We start from the raw sequence: 23,850 nt of genomic DNA, 5'->3' as shown, positions 1-23,850 counted from the left end.
TCCATCTGTCTCTCTCTCTCCCCCATCTCTTCTCCCCTTTCTCTCTCCCTCTCTCATCTCCCATCTCTCCCCCTCCCTCACCCCTTTCTTTCCCTCTCCCTCTCTCTCTCTATGTGCGTTTCTCTCTCTCTCTCCCTCTCTGGATGGTATATTTACATGTACAGTATTGTAGTGCATTGGTACCAGCAACAATAGTGTACAGGGCAGAGAAACTGTATACATAATTTGATATGCATATAATTACTAAAAGAAAAAGCCCAGAAGTTATAATGTAATACATATGTGTTATATACCAGCTTTCTGAATTATCAAATCATTTATGCACACCTGTTGTATTAATGATCAAAGCAAATATTATCTTTTTTTAATAAATGGCTTGTTTGTATAAAAATAATCTGTGGATTATTTCAAGCCGAAACACCCAAGAATTCTTCCTCAAAACTGCACTGCAAATAATAGTGTTAAAACAGTAAGAAACACAATTATGACACAGGGCAAATTCACCACTTTTCTTTACATATATATTTCAATAATAACAATACCATAATATGATCATATTTCATATATATAACTCTATGATGAACAGTAATACATATAAGTCAATCCAATTACCCACCCATTACATGATGAAAATGGAGAAAACAAACGATCATGAAATATTTCACAGAAATTTGTATTTTACCCAAGGTATATATATCATTACCTTAATACATTTAAAAGATGGATGCTAAATTGTGCATAATTGACCCAATGTACTCGATATTAATGCTTAAGCCCACACTTTGCCCATGATACATGTTCAGTAGCACTCACATGCGGTCAAATGTTCAAAGACTATAAAACATTGATAGACATGGGCAGATATTCAACACATGAAAATCGACCAATACAGAGAATTAACAGTAGTTCATTTATGTGGAAATTTATGGGTGGTTTTTCACAGATGACCGAAGTGACTAGAATCACACTGAGATTTCCAGTTGCGTATGGTATATAATGATCACCGCAATGGTCAGATCAAGCTCAGGAGACGTGCACTTCGGCGTAGTCAGCAATGGATTATGAGTTACATACCACATCATGCATGCGTGCTGGTGTTCAAACATGATTCTAAGACACATTTGACTTTTGTGAAACACTCCCCTGGACTTTAATACTACCCAAACCAGGGGGGTGTTTCACAAAGTGTAAAGTATGACTTCGAGTTGCACTTAAATGCCGACGCGTATATGATATGTAATGCATAATCTTATTGATCAAGCTCCCAATTGTGTTCTGTACAGTCCTCCTAAATATTCTGCTACAATGTACATTAAAGACTTTTTTGTAGCAGTCTTTAACAAAGTGGAGCATATTGCGATGTACTACCAGGAAAATTATTCCGTGATACATCTTTAGAACTGGATTTATCATGAAAATAGGTTTAGAGCAATGGAATGTTTCATCAGTTCTACAAATAAACTTGCATAATGATAACTTTCGTTACAGGATTTACATTCAAGGGTACGTTTCTCACTAAGTCTGTACTCGTTACTTCAAAATACATATATTTGAATGCTGAGCATGTATTGTCTCTCAGGCATAGAAACTGAACATTTACAGGATCACATGAGGAAAAACTACAGTCAGATGTGATTCAGATACATGACAAGCACCGATGTAACATTATTTTTTAAAAATCCTCTTAAGTCAGCAGGGAGTGGTCTAATTCTAGGAATGATTGACTCCCTAATCTTGACAGAAATTAATTATTTTCATCAATGGGTCATATACAAATCAAATTACATATACCCAGCTACTTCCTCACCTACCAAAGATTTTCAAGAACAAACATTGATGAACATTTAAGGATAAATAATATAGGTTGCTCACATTTCATCTTTGTTATATTTGCATCTCATACCAATTTCAAGTACTGATTTTTAACAAATTGTCATCAATTTTCATTCTCATGCAGAACTCTACTAAAGGTATCCTCGATCGTACATACAAAACCAGTTTTCAGAAGAATTGCTACTGATCTTATCAACTTAAACCTGGAGCTCAATTAATATCATAATTCATTTATTCTTATACAGTGTATCCCATAAAAAAGGAATCCAGAATTCACATCTTTTTTCTTCAAAGGCAAATTAATTACTGTATATTTCATTTACATCTTCAGAAAATTATTTGTAATTGCTCTCTATTTCGAAACCTAATATGAGGCAGAAATTTCATGCACATATGAGCAAGACAAATTTGAAATTTCAATGTCAAAATCAGGTTGCACAGACAAATTTGAGAAGATTGGTTTGATATGAAGTTCAGTGATCTCTTAAATGAAGTCAGTGATCTCTAATATGAGAGTGGATTCAGATTCACATGCAAGTTTCTGATAGGCCTCAATATTTACCGTTTGTATTCTCCCACACGGAAAAGATTTGCAAGGTCTCAAACTAGAGAAGAGAATCCACTCTTTCCACAAGTGTCAAATTTATAGTGAAAACATATTGAATAACTGTGAAGTCTGTATCTGAAAACGGGTTTCCTTTTTTGTGGGACACACTGTATAGAAATTGTGCACAATGTCCCTTTGGACATGAAGAAGCACCCTATTTTGTCAAGACAATGATACATGTTCCAAATGTATATTGTATTTAGTAAAAAGTTTGAATGGATGTTCTACATGTTGGCCCCGCTGGCTTTCTATTTATACACGAGATCATTCGGATCAATCGCAGCTCTTCAAAACTCAGGAAGCCTGTAGAGCACATTTTGTTAAAACAAAATCAATTCTCAATATGATGGGCACTTGTGCATACATCGTTTTCATGATCAATAAATGTGATCTTTTTGGTTTACAATGGAGTGGACATTTCTTCAAAGAATTATGATATCAATGGATTTCCAAAGTTGAAATTTATTGGATCAATGACACTCTTCGTAAGACCTGGCCTGGATGTCTTACACCTACACATAAACAAGTTATAGGATCTTTTTATAAAACCTTTGGTGACACTACTGAGGCCAATACCCCTTCAGGTCGAAGTTGCAGAAGGAGTTGTGTTTAAAGGTAACTTAAAAAATATCAATTGCAAGCCCCTAATACACACATTTCATAGGTTGAAAATGAAGTTGCATTCAATTTTTTTGTGTTGTGTTTGATCGCAACTCTTTCTGCAACAAACTCCTGGACCAGATGGGTGTTTCATAAAGCTGTTTGTATATAAGAATGACTGGTGATCCTTTCTTGCGTGCTAAATAATCACCAATGAACATTTAATGGTGAATATCATTTACCACAAGGATCACCAGTCATTCTTAAAGTCACTCTTAACTTACAAGCAGCTTTATGAAACGGCCCCAGATGTCTTCCTTCACATAAACAAATGACAGGGTTTTCTTCATAATTTCTTGAAAATACGATAAATGCGACCAATATTCAGGTTATATAAATATGGACCCAGAAAGCTAGCTACCTTTACACAAATAATGGAAATACAAAGAACATAGTTTAAACACTATTATTGCCCCAAATTTGTAAAACACATACTTTTCACAGTTTAAATAAACAGCATTGTCTCATAAAATTAGAATATCGGTTAATATGTACAAGTGAATTTATAGATTGTAGGAATAGGCCTTCTAAAATAAGAGGACTGTTTCATGGAAAAAGTATATTCAGTGATCAATCGGATGCTAGGATTTGCAGTAGTTTGTAAGATTTGTCAGTGATGGACATAATATTTAAATTTCAATATCCATACTAAACTCTGCCTAATTTGAAAGTATTGGGAACAGTAAAATATGGGGCTTGTTTCATGAAGCAAATAATGAGCTTCACTGACAATTGTTATAAGCTACTGAAATCCTAGCATCTGATTGGCCGAGAGTAAATCAGTCAGTAAATATCACCGACAAAACATTTCATGAAACGCTCCTCTGATAAACTTGGGGTGAAATTTTACTTTATATAAGCAGTACATAGCTTGCATACCTGACTCAAAACCTGCTGCAACTTTGCCAATTGTTTGAGTTCTATGGCCTGTATTGTGACACCTGTATCTTGTTTATATTAGAATTGATTGATCAGTGACAAATTTGCTAATGAAATTTGCAATCAACAATACATAAGTTACTTGCAACCCCAAAATGAATTTCTCAAAAATGAGCTCCATACAGTGATTTTAATTTTCGTGTTTCGTTTTGGCATTTAAAAGATAGATAAAACCTTCAACATCTAATGTAAGCTTACAGAAGAGATTCAAATTGCATTATTGCTACTTCATTACCTTTTGAGTATGGCTACAGCGCTGGATTCATTTTAAGATTCGTGCTGAGATATGGTAAATATCAGCTAAACACTGACACCAAACAGTTAACAATAAAACTAGAAATCACACAGTGTAATGAGCATGGGGTTCTTATTCGTGACGAGGAATACGATCATCAGCTTTGAACTACAGGGGGGGGGGGTGTCATCAATATTTGTTATCAGACAAGTTTTCAAGATCGTGGGACCACTTCATGAAAGTAGTCAGCACTGACAATTTGTCTTTCCCTGACAATTACCATACTAATTGTCAGAAGCCAGTGCCTCTCAGCTAACCAAAACCAAGGATTTCACTGAAATTATCAGCGCTGACAACTTAGTCATTGCTGACATCAGTTTACGCCCCCTGATAACTTTTCTTGTTTATGATTGTCTGAGATGCACCATTGTCCAACCGTTAGTATGGTTACTGTCTGAAGCAGACATTGTCGGATAACACATCTGAGGAGCTTTTATCAACATTCCTTGTCTCACAACTTTCCTTGATTTTGATTGGCTGACAAGCACTGTTACCATGGTAACTGTCAAATAAAACAGACTTTGTCAGATAAATCATCTGACAGGTCCTTGCATGAAACATAAACTGGGGGACTCAGAAGGGGATCAACAATAAAGAAAATGACAAACTTGATGAATGAGATGTACTGTGTCCTAGCTAAGGTTAAAAAAGTCCACGATGACGGCTGGAAAGTTCGGCTCAGTCGCAGAAGTTGATTTGAATAGGGTAGAAGACATAGGGGTAGTACTCGGTGTTTGCAAACATTAGACCTGGCATATCAACAGCCTGTGAAAGAAGAGAAAAGAGAAAAGGAGGACATGATAATAAAAATAATAATAGGAACTTATATAGCGCCATCTATCTAGAAATAATCTATTCCGAGTCGCATTGTTTATTATTATTACCCCGGCTTGAGCTCGAGCTGCCTTTCAGCACTCAGTGCATTCAAGGAATTAATTCTGCCGGGTACCCATTCACCTCATCTGGGTTGGGTGCAGCACAATGTGGATACATTTCTTGCTGAAGGAAATTACACCATGGCTGGGATTCGAACCCATGACCCTCTGTTTCAAAGTAAGAAGACTAATCCACTGGGCCACAATATTTTCAGATAAAGCTATCAGATAAATTTATATGAAAAAATTTATCTGAAAGGCAAGAAAGAACATAAGATTTCAGAAGCTGTTATGAACACACTCAAATAATAATGATAAATCAAGAAGAGAATAGAGAGAGAATGAGAAGGATGTATGAAAACTCAGCAAATAGGCCAGTTCGTTGATACGATCTGCACATGTGCAGATAAAGATAATTTGACCAAAATCTCAAACCCCACTGACAGGAAACTCTTAGATGATTGCCTGACACAGAGACAATCATCATCATCATCATCATCATCTGCTATAATCTTAAAAGTGCTCTGCAGCCTATCTCAAAAAAGACATTAGACTTGGACGCATGTTATGAGGAGTGAGGGATAATTTCAAAACAGGCAAACTGGTATTCCATACATAAACCATTATTGATTACAAAAAGCAGGACTGTCTACAGTACATATAAATGATGATAGGACTATGTGGGAAGTAGACCAACTGTTTATAAACCAAGTGATTATAAACAATACGCATAATTTATTTTATACACCGTGATACGGAATCATGAGTCTCCCAATTTTGCAATCAATGAAATATGCAATATGATCTTTTGACCTCTAAGTGACCATTGGCCTCATTATCCTCATGAACACACATGGGGTATTACACAAGTATCATTTGTACCAATTGTGATCACAATTGATGTTAAAAAAATTAAAGAAATGAGAGCAAGTTAAACAAAACCTTTGAAAAAGGATAGACATGGCCTCATATCATTTTACCTTTTGACCCATCAAATCATCCTCTTGAAAACAAATGAGGTATTACCCAAGGATCGTTTGTAGGAAGTGCGAACATAATGAGAGCAAGTAAAACAAAAACATATTTGTAACAGACCGACAGACTAACAGGAAAAGTGATTACTAGGTCTCTGCATAATTTGTTTGCTAGGATTGCAAAAAAGAAGAGATCACATCTGGCTCCTGCTATAGTGACGTGACAGGCATATCCAGTATGCGCGCCTGAGCAAGCACGTCAAAATCCTTGGGGCATAACCTTTCCTTTGAAGAATTATTATATTATATTATATATCACATGCAGCACTGCACCCCAAAAACAAGGCATAAAGAAACAATTATAGAAATAAAGCATGGACGCAAGGCTTGTATGCCCACTTGATATTAGCTACATCCATGGGCGTCAGCGCAGAGGATTATCTTTTGTGCATGGGGGAGGTGCAATAAATGTTTCACCAATACCAAAATATAATCCTTTGCTCTGATGCCCATGGCTACATCCTTGAACCCGTTTTATAGCACAACCTAATCATACTTACCACTTTTGCATCTTTGGCTGTAATGTTGCTTCCGTCTAAATGGCCGTAGAGCGTGTTTAGGACCTCCCTCATTTTCTTTTGCGTTTTCTTGTAAGGTTGTAGTATCATGGGCTGGAAGTTGACTGGTAGACCATATCTAGAAGAAAAATTTGAGAGATCAAAGCGATTTGGTAAACAAGTAGAATGCAGAAACAAGTGGAAAGCCTCTGGCAGACTCACCTGCATTACGCGATTTGATACTGCAGCAGTGCTGACTTAGAAAACAACTAAGATGAAGATTCATTTACAAAAAATACCAATCATATGACAATGAATTACTAAGCTCACTGACCCTAAATGACCTTGATCATGTGACCAAAGACTTGTGCAAGGCAATAGGTGATATTTGACTACCCTTATGCCCATGTTTTCATGAACTAAATCCATGGTCTTTCAAAGTTTTGACAGCATTTCAACAAATACCCCCAACACGGTCAAAGTTCATTGACCTAAATGACCTTTGACCTTGATCATGAAAGACAATCAGTGATACTTGATTACTCTTACATCCAAATTTCATTAACTAGATCCATATACTTTCAAAGTTATAACATTACAAATACCTAACCTTGTTTAAGATTTCAATGTTGATCCCCCCAAAACAGTTTGAGTTCATTGACCCTAAATGACCTTTGACCTTGGTCATGTATCCTGAAACTTAGGCAGGATGTTCAGTGATACTTGATTACTCGTATGTCCAAGCTCATGAAAAAGTCCGCATACTTTCTAAGTTATGACATTTCAAAAACTTAAAGTTGGTCAAGATTTCAATGTTGAAGACGCCGCTGCCGTCAGACAAGCGGCTCCAAAAGTTCTCTGTTCATCATCGAACCTACCTTAAAACTGATTCTACGAACACCCTTAGAGCTTTGACGTGTACCCAAGCTTGGAATGCTTCACTGAAGTTGATCTTGAGCCATCGAACCAGAGGTCCCTGCAAAAAAACATAAAGAAATGGGCGTTATGTACGCACAAACTATTGATAAATAATACCCACAGTGGAAATTCTTTTCGTTATATCTTCACTTAAAAATTATTAAAATTGGTGTGAGCTTATTTATACATTACACCTAGCAGGAAACAATCAACTGTACATTATTTCAATTGGCAACATAAGAACTTTTTCTTCATTGCTGCATTTTTTTTCCTTTTTAAATCTCCATTTTTGCATAAAATTAGTGATAATAATTTAAAGAAACATTGTGCTAATATCTATCTAAAATTTATTTTGCCATATTGCATGAAACCCCCCCCCCCCTCCCAGCAATGGACATTTCTATCACATTACCATTTCAATAATTATTTTCCTGTGGACAAAGATATTGAATAAAATGTGCAATAAAATGTGCAAAAAAATATTACAAGAATTTACGCTTCCATTTGATGCCTTTGGCACGATTTTGTTTTAGGTTCTGCATAACAAATCTATAACCAAACTATAACGTATCGCTACTTTGTCTAAAATAAATTAGATTAAAATGGTTTCTTACATATTGCCTTTTCTTGTCAGCTGCTAGCTTGTTAAGCTCATTCTTCCCTGCATTTAACTCCTCTTCATTGTATGTGAACTCTCTGACCATGAACCTATGTAAGGGGTCAAAGTTCAAAGTTTAAATGAAAGGTTATGGTTGGAATTGGATTTGTATTGTACATGAGATCACTTACTACAAACCTACACAAGGTCAGAGTTCAAAGTTGAACTAAGTCTATTGTTAGCATTACTCTTCATTGTATCTCTGACCATGAACCTACATAAGGGGTCAAAGTTCAAAGTTTAAATGAAAGGTTATAGTTGGCATTTAATTTTTATTGTACATGAGACCACTTACTACAGACCTACAAAAGGTCAGAGTTCAAAGTTTAAATTAGTCTATTGTTAGCATTACTCTTCATTGTATGTGAAATCTCTAACAATAAACCTGTGAAAAAGGTCGAAGTTCAAATATTAAATGAAAGGTTAGTTTAGCATTAAAGTTTATTCAAACATCTCAATTTATATGAGCCATTCCACCCTGAACGTATGCAATATGTCAAATTTCAAGTTATATGAGAATGTTCTGATTAGCAACATTGATCATTGTATGTACACTCTCAGATAATACATCTGTGTAAGAGGTCAAAGTTCAAAGGTTAAATGTATGGTTATGAGTTACATTTTCTTGTATATAAAATCTTTCACCGTGAACCTATATGCAAGAGGTTAAAGGTAAAAGTAAATGAATGGTTATTATCAACTCACATGACGCTTGTATAAACCAGGGAAAAAATACAGAGGGGCTCAGGGCGATTTCGCCCCCAAAATGATCAAAAGAGCCCTGGAAATAAAAAAAAAATAAACTCCAAAATTCCCCATTCAATGCAAAATTAAAGCTAAATCGATATTGCAGATTAAAAGCAATTAGTTGTGAAAAGTACCTGCTGAAAATAACAGAAATGTTACATGGTATAAACCATGATCACTATCTCTTTCTTTTATTCTCACACTATAATAAATGGAGCTTGTTTTGATACTCACTTGTTTTCCCTGGCATGTAGTTTGCATTCGTCTACGACTTTCTTGAATAATGTAACGCTGTATAAACCCCGATCATTGTCCCTTTTCCCTATTCTAATTATCACCCTATAATGAATTCACTACTGACGAATCTTAGATTCACATACCTGCCAACATTTCAAGTCCATTTAACAGGTACAAGGTATCACAAAAAATAAATTAAAAATAACAAAATAGGGACATTGCTAAACTTTTTACACAAGCCTGTGGGCAAAGTTTCACTAAAAATAGGGACATTGTGGATGAAAATTTTCTTGTTTTCTCTCCCCGGCATCGCAAAATTGGTCTAAAAATGTTAGAGAGTGGTGAGGAAACAATTTTGTGCCGCGGATATTTTGCAATAAATGTCAAGAGTATTAGGGTTAAATGGGGACAGTTGGCAAGCATGGATCAATACTCACTTGTTTTCCCTGGCATGTAGCTTGTATTCATCTACGACTTTCTTGAATAATGTGACGCTGTATAAACCATGATCATTGTCCTCATAGATCATCCTGCATAATAAACAAACATGGAGGGTATTTCACAAAATAAACGATTTCCACCAAAAACTGTTAAAAGCCACTGAAATCCTTGCATCCGATTGGCTAAAGCTTTCTTGTCTTCTTCAGGTAATGTACTCTGCTCTTTTAATAAGCACTCTTGATTTAAACAGGGGAGCATTTCATGAAACAAATAATCATTGATTTTTCACTATTGTTATAAGCTACTGAAATCCTTGCATCTGATTGGCTCAGAATGAATTGCTTGTGAAAATCACTGACAAAGTGCTTCATGAAACATACCGTAGAATCAATACTGAAGACAAGCTTTCACCCATTCAATGCAAATAATTATCTGAAGTCTAGTATAATAATAATAATAGTCGGTTCTTGTATAGCGCCTAACACATTATGAGTAAGGTCTCTATTCGCTTCCAAAGGACTTGGATATTATTACCCCGGCTGTAGCTCAAGCAGCTTTTACGCGCTCGGCATTTCAAGGAATAAATTCCTGCCTGGTACCCATTCACCTCACCCAGGTGGATTAATTTCTGGCTGAAGGAAACTACGCCATGGCTGGGATTTGAACCCAAGCACGACCCTCTGTTTCAAAGTCCGGAGATTAATCCAATGGGCCACAACGCTCCACCACCACTATAGTACCAACTAAAGTCCTCAACCATTCAATTCTGGACAAGTTCCTTACCCACAATGCAACATTCTGAGCGCAGAACCGTATTCCATTTGTAACTGCTACCATTCAGGATAATGACAAACCCCACAAACTCCATGTTAATGTACAAATATACTATGACGCTCGAGAATCTGGCTGAAATTATTCACATTGAAAGAACATCAATAGCACCCTTGAGTGTGTATAGTTTTACTGTTCCGAGAATGAGTCATTGTACACTTGATTTATATCCCCTCCACCTATATCATTCCTCATCACATCAAAAAAGAGAAAATAAATATTTAAAAAACTAATAACTTAGGAACAATTTCATTAACTTTTCGGATATGCTGATCACTTTGCAGGCAGCCCATCCCCCCCCCCCCCCAGTGCTAGGCACACCCAGTGAGATGCGCACAGTGGCTTCAGCTGCCATGCATGACAGTGTACGGGTCTTGAGTGCAGTACGCGTGGGGGGGGGGTCGGAAAAACGTACATGTATAGTTCATTTTGTTCCCTCTGGAAAACATGGACTTAGGGGGTGTTGCAAGAAAATATTTGCGATCAATTGCAAATATTCGGTTGCAATTTTACAAATGATAGATCAACGATAGTTGTAGCACATCAGATTAAACTTCTTGTTTAAAGATTAACAATCAATCACTAATTTGCAATTAACTACAAGACACATGATTGATTTAGGGTCCAAAAATAGACTTGCAATTGATCGCAAGTTTCTTGCAACACCCCATAAGCGTGACATCAGCAAGGAAAATGAACTATTTCATGGCAAAAGTTTTTTTCCTAGTAAATCTGTTTGTTTACTCTTTGTGTCCACTTTCAGTGCAACAATCTTTAAGCAAAGGATATAAAAAAAACATTTGCTTGTTTGACTCACCTTGTTGACCTTGGTACAACCATGTCTGAAAGTTTCTCATACTTCAAAGTCCAATCAGAGTAGAGATTCCTGCCAAAGAGAAAGAAACAAAACAATAACATGAGAATTATTTCAGAAATAATGTCAGATATGACTTTATTAAAGCCCCCCCCCCCCCCCCCCACTTAGAGTTGACGGAGACTTCTAGGGTTGGGCTTTGTTAAGAGCCGTGTTTATACATATAATACATAGAGAAACACAACTTTTTAGCCTCAAATTTACAACTATTTTACTCATGAACATAATCTGAAGTAACCAAATATTGGTTTACATGTGTACCAATACAAGAAAGAGTAAAAACGTATATGAATGACATTTTCAAAAATATTCAAAAAGATAGAAATAATATTTTTTAATATTTGTTTTCATTTGTGTTGCTAATTTAGAGAGTATAAGCACTGGGAATTGTATAATCATTTATAAGTGCATTTTTTTATTTTTCTATTTTCATACAAGCTAACTGGTTCCCAGTGTGTCACTCTCCTTTAATACTATAAATGCATATGAAATAGATGAGAATATATCCTACTTTTGAACGACGACAAGCAGCGTTGTGAGATATTCTGACTCATTGATGAAATCATCCTTCTTGACGATGTCTCCAAGGTTCCGCGACAATAAGCTTCCTCTGTAAAATAAAAGAGAATTCCACTTTTATATCCGAGCAATTTCATGAAATAATTATCTTTTCCGTACGTCTGACCTCAATTTTTGTCTTCCCGGAACATTTCACAAGATTTGTCAGATTATCCTTCCAACAAATCCTGTTTTTTATCCCACAATTAGTATAGTAACGATGTTTCTGAGCCAATCAAAATCAAGGAAATTGTCAGATCTAACAACTTGTCAGTCAACAAATTTTGATGAAATACGAGAGTAAGAATTAGTTTGCCCTTGTGCATAACAGAGTTTAATACTACTGTAATCAGACTCTGTATGCTAGCTCATTTTCAGATTTTGGTTATGAGTTGAAACTTGCACCAAAACAGCAATTTGGTCAAACTTGATCACTATCCATGTATCCCACATACAACTTTAGTTATCCATTAAACCATCGGTTAACATAGTGCTCCAAAGGCCATTGACTTGGCCTTTGACCTGTAACTTACGTGGCTTTTCTCTCTAGTGTTTGCAGATTTCCCTTAATACTGTTATATGCATGAGATTTGGTCTTCAGATCGCCATCCATCTGTGATACTTGCTGAAAAAAAGAAAGGAAATAATACAAATCATGTCAAATATGAACTGAAATACAGGTGGATGTATTTTGTTACATTTCAGACTGAACTGAATGATGATAATAATAATTGGCATTTATATAGCGCTTTATCAATCTACGACTGTTCAAAGCGCTTCACAATTATTATTACCCGGTCACTGGATTCATAGCATTTCAAGCAGCCTGTAAGGCGCAAACTTGCTAAACCAACCACAATGACGGTTGTTTCCTACCGGTACCCAATCAGCACCTGGGTGAGAGTGGCAAAGTGTGGATTGACGCCTTGCCAAAGGACGCTAGGCCATGGTGGGATTCGAACACACGACCCTCTGATTACACCACGGCGCTTCCACGATTCCAAGCACTGTTTGAAGACAATGAAATTTGTGACACGACATTTCCTATTTTTGAGCGCCATGAGCACCCAGCAGAGATGGATACCGGTGCTATATAAGAACCATCATCATTAGCAGCAGCAATTTATTGGTCAAATGACAAACGGGTTGAGCGATCATTTTGTCACTAAATGTAATACCTTGTCACTATATGACAAGATTACAGACCCAAATTAGCATTGATGTAATTCAAGCATCCGAATAAAAGAAATTAAATGAATGAAGAAGACAAATAAAACAATTTTGATCACTGTATATTGACTGAATGAGTGAATAAATAAATGGGTAAATGGAAATGAGTATGAATAAATGCTTCAAAATAAAATGAATTCATGAATATATGAATAAATGAATACATGAATATGAACAGATGAATTAATATATAAATGAATGAATAAAGAAAAAAATAATTAATTAATGAATGAATACATAAATGCATGAGTAAAAGTATACACGGCTAAATGAATAAATAAAAAATAAATAAATGAATTTATGAATAAACAAATGAATGAGTGAGGGACTCTTTGAGTCATTCAAGTGGTCCCTAAAATCTTTTTTTTTGTTCTCGGCAACTGCCTTTATTTATATGTATGTTATTCTGTATATTTTTGTTCGAATTAGGTAAACTGAAATTGTGAGCGCTTTGGGCCATTTGGGTAAAGCGTGATATAAATTTTGGCCATCATTATTACAATATATCAAATTAATGTGAATTGATGAATAAATGAATAAACCCAATGAATGACACTTTACCTACCTTGCTAATGATCTCAGCGATGCTCTTTAGCGGTAATAAATGAATGAATGAATGAATAAATGAATTGATGAATGAATAAATGAATTGATGAATGAATAAATGAATTGATGAATGAATAAATGAATGAATGAATTGATGAATGAACGAATGAATTGATGAATGAATGAATGAATAAATGAATTGAATGAATGAATAAATGAATTGAATGAATAAATGAATGAATGAAAAAATGAATTGAAGAATAAATTAATTTGTGAATAAATGAATTAATAGATGACAAATACCCACCTTGCTAATGATCTCAGCGATGCTCTTTAGCTGTAATTTGATTGGATACTTGGCTACGTCCCATTGAAATCTAGTTACATACGTGCTCAGGTCCACTAAAAGAATTAATGAATAAATGTCACATATTAAAGATAAATGACACTAGTTACCATAAACACTGATTTCCTGATAAAGTCTGTATTTAACCAAGGTTAATTTTCACTATATAATCGTAGATAAAGATCTGGTAGAGTAACAATAAGGGAATTGTATGAAATCATGAATTTCAGCAAAAAACGATTACCAATACAGACATGCACATGTGGGAAAGTGTATTAGCATTGCTTGGAATAAGAACCGACATCTCAGCTGGAATTTTACACTTGTTCTGCTCATTTCTCAACAATACACAGTTTCTTCAAGAATTTTTGATATTGGCATATTCTTGATATCAATAATTTGTTTCTTACAGTCAATAAATCAGTTGGAGGGAGGAGGATGCATCGCATAGAGAGAAAGTGGGGGAAGGGGGAGAGGGGTGAGTGTGAGGTGAATTCAGCCACCCCACAGTCGGGGACTAAACCAGATTTAAAACCTGGATGACTGACCGTTTCAGTGGTGATAACAAATGGCAGTTCTTCATATCAATTACTGGCGGATCCAGGTCGGGGCACACCCAGCCTCACGCCCCCTCCCCTTTTGAGAGACACAACAAATATTTATTGGGATATATGTCATTCATACTCGAATGTGGACCTTTTTTTCTTCTTTTGCTTATCAAATATTTCCTGGAACAAAATGACCTCCATTTTGTAGTAAACCCCCCCCCCCCCTTTTTTCACTTATCAACTTTTCCTGTAAAAAAAAATGCCCCCCCCCCCTGGAAAATCCTGTACCTGCCCCTGATATCAATAACGATTTTTCTTTTAAATTATAGAGGTTTACAAGATTTATTGATGACATGGCTTGCCATAAGTCCATCGGCAAGCTGGCTAAAGCGATCATAAGGAGTGAAAGCCCCTTTACAATCAATCATGTTCTCTTCCTATCACAAAATGATGCGAAGTGATCGAGCATTTGCTTGTCTAGCCCCAAACTCTGGAATAGCTTACCCCTGGAAGTCAGGAAGGCACCATCCACAAACAACTTCAAATCAAAACTCAAAACACATCTATTTCATTAAAAAGCATTGTAGGAGTCTTATAGAGTGCAGTAGAATAATTAAATGAATAGTTTCTGCACTCTATTTATAATTATCATCATTACTATTATCATTATTATTATTATCATCATCATTATCATCATCATCATCATCATCATCATCATCATCATCATCATCATCATTATCATTATCGTTATCATGATCACTATCATTATCACTATCCATATCATTATCATTATTATCATTATTATTAATAACATTATCATGTTAAGCAGGGTCCGCTGGTAGACAAGTTTTTAGAACTGAAGTGGCTTCCCTGGGTAAAATATGACCTTATTATCATTATTACTATTATTATTATTAACTTACTTCTGTTGGCCATGAGATTCTCTGCAAGTCTGTCTTTCTGGTCTTCTAATACCTCACCGAGGTAATGGGCAAGCTTGTGAGTGATACTGAGAGAGATAGGGGGAGAGATATGGAGAGAGATAAGAGAGGGAGATAGACAATAAAATAATCTTCAAGTAGGCTATCAATATTAATACCTCGGTCACATTTGTTCTACGGCGGACGTACGGCAAGTAAAAAACAGTTGTTTTAACATTTTTTGGACCAGCTAAATATAGGTGGTTTCAATAAAAATGAATAAAATGGCCGTTTTCGACTCACCGTACGGCTGCCGTAGAGCAAATGTGACCGAGGTATAAGGGTGATTCATAAAGTGGGAGGGATAACATTCATTCCTATTCTCTGAAATAGTTTTAGTTAGGATCAGTTTCATCAATGCACATTTATTTATTGGCACACACAATCCCACCAATCAACTCACTCAAAATCGGCCACCTGGCCCAAGTTAAGATTGTCATCAGATTCATGCTTGCCCCCCACATATAACTTTCTCCACTCCCTGGGGAACATGATACTTACTTGTCAACATAAGAATCCAGTTTCCCCAGCTCATCCGAGAGCCCAACCAGCGTGTCCAGTGTTCCGACCTTCAGGTCTGGTATCGGAAACTTGTAATTCAAGGACAAATCGAACCTGACGGTGGCGCCGTTCAGCCTTTCCCATGTCTGCTGGCAGGTCTTCTCGCCTGGGGCAGAGATCAACCAAAACTCACCACTCATCTGAAATGAATATATAATAAACAATTAAAGCACTGTTCATTATAATGTTACGTTCCTTGTTCTTGCAGCATTATTTAAAAACAAAAGGGATCCGTCTTACAAAGAGTTACAATTGATCCAAATCATCCAATCAATCGTAACTCTGGAAATCCATCAGTGTCATCATTTTTTCTACAGGAAATTTGTAAAATATCCTTTGCAAACAAAGGAGAACACACCAAATTGTCAAGAAATCAATGAATTTTCGTATCTAGTTTTTTTTTAAACAAACATGCATTTTAGATATTAAATTTGCTGGCTTTCCATAATTGTGATTGATTGGATCAATCGCAACTGTTTGTACGATTGGGCCCAGAACATTATAAGGTTGGTGAGAATGGGAAATACTGGTGGTAAATACCAATAAATACTGCTTCAATAAATAATTCTTGAGGAAAATTGAAAATATTTGAAAATGCAGGAAAAAACTACAAAACATACTTTTTGAATATTTTCAGGTATTGCCTCAAGGCATTTCTAAATCATATTCCAGCATTTCCCAGTACCTCCCTGTATATATTCCCAGCAAATTACAATTTTTTTTTCCAGCATTTGCCAGGAAATTACAAACCCTGAAAAATTATGAGTGTATCTACTATCTAGTGTTGTATTAAAATAACACATTTTATGTCATTTTTATGTTCGCAAAACAAAAAGGAAAATATGAATTGATGGCACATTACTGTAGCCCCTAAATTGTAAGAAAAAGCTCCTTAAAGTACATGCAGCGAAAAAAAAAACCTACAAAAAAAACACACTTGTAAATGATCATTTATCTCAAAGCAAAGTGTGAACAGAAAATATCGAAAAAAGATGGCCCCCTGACAGAAAATATTTGCCTCCTGTCAAATCTTTTGGGACTTCAAAGAGATAATATTTCATTAAATCTGGTCTTAAAATTGCTTTGACCTGGATGGTGCAGTGTATATATTTGACTAACATGCATAGACAGTCAACTTATAAATGCATGTTTACCTGTACCATTTTTTCCTGGCTATTATGATTTGGAAGGTATCCTAATTTCCTCTTTGAAAGAAGATAGAAGAGTAAGAAGACAATAATATTTGTAACCATCTTATTCGAATTTGTCTGGAAATAAGACTATTAATATGATTGAGAACAGGAGTAGAGTGAGACTAATGAGGCTTCCTCTTTCTATTTCTGTCACTTCCTCTCTTTCTCAATATGAAGCTCTCTGTGAGGCAAACTCCTGGGTGAAAATTATTTAGCTAGATTAAATAGAGTACTCTAAAACACTGAAATTTCATCAAAATGTAATTAAAAAATAGCAAAGATTTATTATATTTCAAAGTTTGGCAATATGTGAATTTGAACAGATTTCATGTAGATGTATGCATGCCATCATGAATCCTTGATATCTACATGTACAGTAGGCTGATGTCATTTAAAGGGGAATCCAACCCAAATAAAAACTTGTTTTTATAGGGAAAAGAAAAATCAGACAAGTTGATAGGTGAAAGTTTGAACAATATTGGACAAACAACAAGAAAGTTATGAATTTTTACAGTTGTAAATATTGGTAATCACTATACCCATGGAGACTTAAAATTGGCCGCATATGGGATGTCATAGTGATGTAAGGCAAGGACTACTCTTCCATGAACTCCAATATATATTTTGGCTAAAATTTCATTTTTCCCAAAAGTTTTATTTCAAATTATATTTTTCTTTCATGAGGACATAAAACAATATACTACCTGGGTTATATTTAGATTACTGCCCCAGGGGAATGAGTACTTAGGAGAAAACCACAAATCCCTGATAGTAAAGTACATGGCCTATGGGAAAGTTGTCCTTGCCCCTTGTCATAATTTACTCACTCAGTTGCCAATTTGAAATCTACATAGTATTAGTGATCTCAATTTTAAAGCAGCTATAACTTTCTTAATGCTAGTCCGATTTCTTTCAAACTTTCACCATTCTGTTTAATTTATTTTTCTCCTTCCCAACACAACATTTTATGGCCAAGGCTGGATTCCCCTTTAAAATACTAAATGGTAAAAACACTGAAATTTCATCCAAATGTAATTAAACAATGACAAAGATTTACTGAATTTTAAAGATTAGGCTTTAGCAAAATATCAAACATGAATTTTAACAGACATGTATAAATGCAATCATGAATCCACAACATGTAGGCCTACATTGTACATAGTGTAGGCTGGTGTCATGTTCCTACTTTCCTTTATCTCAATCTATTACGTACATGAGATCATAATAATTTTATCTCTCCATGTCCATGCACATGTATCACATTTCTGTCTCCATTTTAACAGAACAAGTTGCAGTGCAATGATTATATTATATCAAAATCAGATACCAATTCCTATTGTTACATTCTTAGAGTTCAAAATTTGATTTTTTTTTTTAAAGAAATAAAAATCACAAAAGAATACGTGGGGAGATGACAACATCATCTTGCTATGCATAGGATTGTTTCACCAAAATGAATTATAAACCTTTAAATGCCATACAGTAACTTCGTTATTCCTTGTCCCATTTCGATAAAAAATTTCAGCATTTTGTCTGCCTGATTTAAATTGCATTAATTACAGCCTGAAGCTTGAAGTACCTCTTCGATTATAAGACTACTGCCCGAGTTCATGAAGCAGTACCCATGATGGTAATGATGATGATGATGATGGTGGTGGTGATGATGATAATAATAATGATAATAATAATAAATATATTGCAGAAACTATTCATTTAAGTATTCTACTGCACTCTGTAAGACTCCTACAATACTTGTGAAAGGTGATAAAATGATGATGGTGATGAAGATGATGATGTTAATGATGATAATGATGATGATGGTAATGATGATGATGGTGATGATGGTGAAGAAGATGATGGTGATGATGGTGATGATGATGGTGATGATTAGATGATGATGATGGTAATGATGATGATGATGGTGATGATGGTGGTGATGATGGTGGTGATGATGATGATGATGATGATGATGATGATGATGATGATGATGATAATAATAATAATAATGATAATTATGATAATAATAATAGATTGCAAAAACTATTCACTTATTAAAGTATTCTACTGCACTCTATAAGACTCCTACAATACTTGGGAAAGATGATGGTGATGAAGAAGATGGTGATGATGATAATGATGGTGATGATGGTAATGATGATGATGATGATGAAAATGGTGATGATTACAGGCCTCTACAAAAAAAAAAATCATCACTTGCCCTGTCGGGCAAGTGATAAAAAAATCTGCTTGCCCGATAGAAAAAACTGCTTGCCCGATTTTTTTTCAAAAATTCTTTTGCTCTTAATTATTCTTTTCTATCCTGGCTGAACTTGATTTACTGGCGCTGCCCTTGGCATTTCTTTTTCTTGACTCTTGTTCAAGTTGTTCTGGTCGCCGATCACGACGACAAAAGTAGCCTATTTTAGTCTGACAACTCATTGTTTATTTGGTTTGAAGTTGAAGCCGAGTCCTGGCCAGGGTGACAAGATTTCACAAAATTATGAAATACAGGACAATCGACAAAAAAAAGATCAAGAAAGAAGGCTACACAGTGTTAGACTTGTGAAAAAAATATACAGAATTGGAAGGGAGGGTGAACGAAAGAATAAAGGAGAGAAAGAAAAGAGATGAATTGAGAAGAAAGAAAGAAAAAATGAAGGGGAAAATGAAGGAAATAATAAAAAAATATAAGAAAGTTCTAATTAAAGAAGGATGAGAGAGAGAATAAAAATAGATAAAAAAGAAGGGAAGATGAATAAATGTGTGAAAGTCAAAATAAAGAAGAGAAAGACAAAAAGAAAGTAAGAAAAAGGGAAGAGGAAAGAAAGAAGGAAAGAAAATGTTTCCTTCATTCTTGAAAGAAAGAAGAAAACAAGAAGGAGGGAAGGAATGAAGGAAGAAAGGGAAAGAAAGAATAAGGACAAAATGAAATAAATAATGAAAGAAAGAAAGAAAGGAGGAAAGAGAGGGAGGAAAGAATGAAGGGAGGCCAGAATGAAAAAAAAAGAAGAAAATAATGGAAGGAGAGAAAGAACGAAAATAAACGAGTGGAAGGGAGAAGGAATGAAGGAAATAGAAAAAGGAAATGTAATAAAGAAGGCAAGTAAGAGAAAGAAAGAAAGAAAATGAACAGAGAGAGAAAGGATAAGGAAATAAAAATAGATATGTAACAAAAAGGGCAAGAAGGAAGGATAGAAAAGAAAGAAAGAGGAAAAAGTTCAAACTTCAAGCAAATAAAAACAATCCAATCATATAACAAAAATCCACATGATATTTGGTGTTTTTTTATATATATTAAAAAAAAAAAAAAAACTAAACTGTTTTAGAAATGAATAAAATACGGGATGTCTGTTCACCCTGGTCCTGGCCGAGTCAGTCCGAAGCTTGCATGCATTCAGCGCGATCTAGCTCGAGAGTCGACTGGCTTGCGATCGCTCGTGTACGTCCGTACATGTACTGTAGCGCCGATGTATTAGAGCATGCGCTCAGAGGGCGAGAGAGAGGTTTCCCCAGCTAGCTCCTTCGTCGATTGGTAGCGCATGCGCACAGTGTAGTTTAGAAAGTAAAATGGCAGCCCCCATCGAACGGGACCGCTGGCGATAAAATGTCGGTAAATTGGCGCTGATTTGACATGTTTCCACTTTTTTTTTACTGGTATCACATTGTATGAGAGATAATTGGCCGATGATTGCAATTTATCAAAAAATTATTAAACTTTACTGTCAATTTATCTTTTTCATTTTCAAAACAAGCACTTGCCCGATCAGGCAATGGACTTTGAAAAATGCTTGCCCGCACGTCAATTTCACTTGCCCCGGGCAAGCGGGTTTGTCGCGCCCTGTGATTATAATGATGATGATGATGGTTATGATGATAATGATGATGAAAATGGTGATGATTATAATGATGATGATGGTGATGATGATGGTAAGGATGATAATTGTAATGATGATGGTGGTGATGATGTAGAAGGTGATGAAGATGATGATGAAGATGGTGATGATGATGATAATGATGAAGATAGTGATGAAGATGATGATGATGGTGGTGATGATGATGGTAATGATGATGATGATGGTAATGATGGTGATGATGATGATAATAATGATGATGACGATTATGAAGATGGTGATGATGATGATGATGGTAATGATGATGGTGATGATGACGGTGATGATGAAGATGATGTGAAGATGGTGATGATGATAATGATGAAAATGATAGTGATGATGATGGTGATGATGGTGATAATGAAGATGATGGTAATGATGATTGTAATTATTGATGATGATGAATGGTGGCAATGATGATGACGATGATTATTTTGGTGCCGCGATATGCGTGCTGTCGTCTTGTCGAAAGACAAAGAAAACACGGTGGCAAGTTTTCCCCGTCTTTTCATATTTTTCTTGTTTCTTTTTTTTAATTCTTGCTTAAAAATGAAATCAATATCGTAGAAATGTCGGAAATGAAGTATCTTAATCTTATTTACATGATTTAGGGCTAGATCTTTTAGTTTTAGAAAGAAAGTAGAAATCTCGGGGGCGAAAGTTTCAGTTTTTTTCGCGGTACGTATGGTTCAGAATGGGACTCAATCCCTGGCTCCGTGGAGAGCAAGCACGTTAGTAAATGATTAAGATTTTTACTCTCTAGGAGGCTCCTGGCTACCCCCCACCCCCACCACACATACAGGTACAGTAGAGGCGCACGGCCAATATTGGAGACTGTCTCCAATGTGGGAGATTATCTCCAATATCAGAGACTTTTGTAAAGAATTTGGGTATCCAATTTCAGAGACAGTCTCCAGTTTTGGAGACCAATTTCCTTTGTTTACATTTGCTGCAAATGGATTACCTTGAATAATTACCCCTTTTCACCGTCTACTTTAAAAATTCACCGTCTACTTTTGTTTTGATAAGGATTTTTGTTGTCAATCACACACAAAACAAATGACCTCAGCGAGACAAAATTTTGGGTGGAAAAAATCATGCTTTTGTTGGTGTTGTTTCTTTTGTCCTTTTGCAAAGCAAGTCTCCAATGTACCATGTGGGAGATTGTCTCCCCTATTGGAGAGAGTCTCCCATATTGGCCGTGCGCCTTTACTGACATACAAATAAAATTCCTATCCTGAACTTGAAGTAACTCAACAGCACACGTCCGCATAATCACGCATCGAGCACCGGTCATAGGCCTAGGCATAGCACTGCACAGGCATGCATGACAGCCCAGGCTCGGCTCAATGCTCAACGGTAACCCACTGACGCCAACGGAGTAGTTCCCCGACAACTTCACTCACACACCCGCACATATGTGTACCGGTACTCGCAGTCGCACTCGTTCGCTCAAACAGCTCCAGATCCAGGGCTGCACACAAACACTCGAGAACTCGGATACTTACGGTCAGTTATTGACGATATTCAGGAAATAATTTCAGCAAAGTCTTATGTCTTTCCACACCAGTCAAAATACGAATTGGCTGAACCTATCCTTCTCAATTACAGATTTTTGGGGGTCTATTTCATTTACGGCGGATTTCTCCGATCGAAGATCCCATGACATAGTGCGAAGTGATATGTGAACGAATTACACAAGGACGCGTCTGGGAGTGAACACCAAATAAGAAGACCATAAAAACACTGCGGTGCTAACGAATTTACATCCAACTGCTCATGACCGATCTAAATGAAACCCGGGATGAAACCCAATAAAAAGATAACCTCCTATTTTACGCCCCGACTATAAAACTGCCACCATGATTTCAGGATCCCCATAGATATACAGTTTGCTTTTATATATGTTTTCAATAGTTTCCCTTCATGTTTTCATTTTATAAATTTTTATTCTTCTTTTTTAAAAAACAATATGCCTATATTTTCAAGATGCAGTTTCCCTTCAGCCCTTCCTCCCCCACTCCCTCTCCGAGTTTTCCTTTCCTTTCACCCTCGACCCCCTGCATATGATACATAGTATCCCTAAATTAGACCCCAAAAGAGCCAATCTGGAATAAAATTATTGGAAATGGTTTTTTGACTGATTTGAGTAGGTATGGGTGTCAACATTTACCCAAAAAAAAAGTTAGGAGGAATACGGGTTGGGGAAAGTGCTTTTTTTCAAGGTCAAAGGTCAATGACCTTTTTGTACATACTGTATAATGGTATCTCTGAGATGGAAAGGCGCAGGTTGGTGATAATGGTGTCAAAATGCACAAATTCTTACCAGAATATCAAATAGAATAAAATTAATGACCTAGAATACACATTCACCTATAAAATTCAAGGTCAAAGCCTTTCAAAAGGTCAGTGACCTTTTTTACATTATATACCATACTGTACGGTATCTCTGAGATGATAAGGTACATGCTGGTGATCATGGTGTCAAAATGTACAGATTCTTACAAGAAGATCAAATAAAATAAATTTAAGTACCTAGACTGCACATTCAC

At 35.8% G+C, this 23,850-nt stretch overlaps 1 protein-coding gene across 1 annotated transcript; it reads right to left on the bottom strand.

Moving 5' to 3' along the window:
- Positions 1-499: 499 nt before the first annotated feature.
- On the bottom strand, positions 500-23,008 carry LOC129263778 (V-type proton ATPase subunit C-like). Its single transcript, XM_064100960.1, has 12 exons — positions 22,807-23,008; positions 16,156-16,355; positions 15,598-15,683; positions 14,088-14,182; positions 12,538-12,629; positions 11,958-12,056; positions 11,390-11,458; positions 9,738-9,830; positions 8,273-8,366; positions 7,619-7,716; positions 6,744-6,879; positions 500-5,099 (listed from the first exon to the last, which is right to left on the bottom strand). The coding sequence occupies exons 2-12, from the start codon at positions 16,353-16,355 to the stop codon at positions 5,013-5,015; spliced, it is 1,149 nt and encodes a 382-aa protein (XP_063957030.1). The 5' UTR covers positions 22,807-23,008; the 3' UTR covers positions 500-5,012.
- Positions 23,009-23,850: the final 842 nt, after the last annotated feature.

The sequence above is a fragment of the Lytechinus pictus genome, chromosome 6 (genome assembly GCF_037042905.1).
Source record: "Lytechinus pictus isolate F3 Inbred chromosome 6, Lp3.0, whole genome shotgun sequence".
Lineage (NCBI taxonomy): Eukaryota > Metazoa > Echinodermata > Echinoidea > Temnopleuroida > Toxopneustidae > Lytechinus > Lytechinus pictus.
The sequence above is the reverse complement of the archived record's forward strand: the minus strand, read 5'-3'. Positions and strand labels throughout refer to the sequence as shown.

Excerpts from the sequence above, each read along its gene's own strand:
- LOC129263778 (XM_064100960.1), bottom strand. The coding sequence starts at position 16,355 with ATGAGTGGTGAGTTTTGGTTGATCTCTGCCCCAGGCGAGAAGACCTGC. Across the intron at positions 14,183-15,597 it reads GAATCTCATGGCCAACAGAA|TGGACCTGAGCACGTATGTA; the intron begins GTAAGTTAATAA and ends TAATTCTTTTAG. Across the intron at positions 8,367-9,737 it reads CTACATGCCAGGGAAAACAA|GTTCATGGTCAGAGAGTTCA; the intron begins GTGAGTATTGAT and ends CCCCTTACATAG.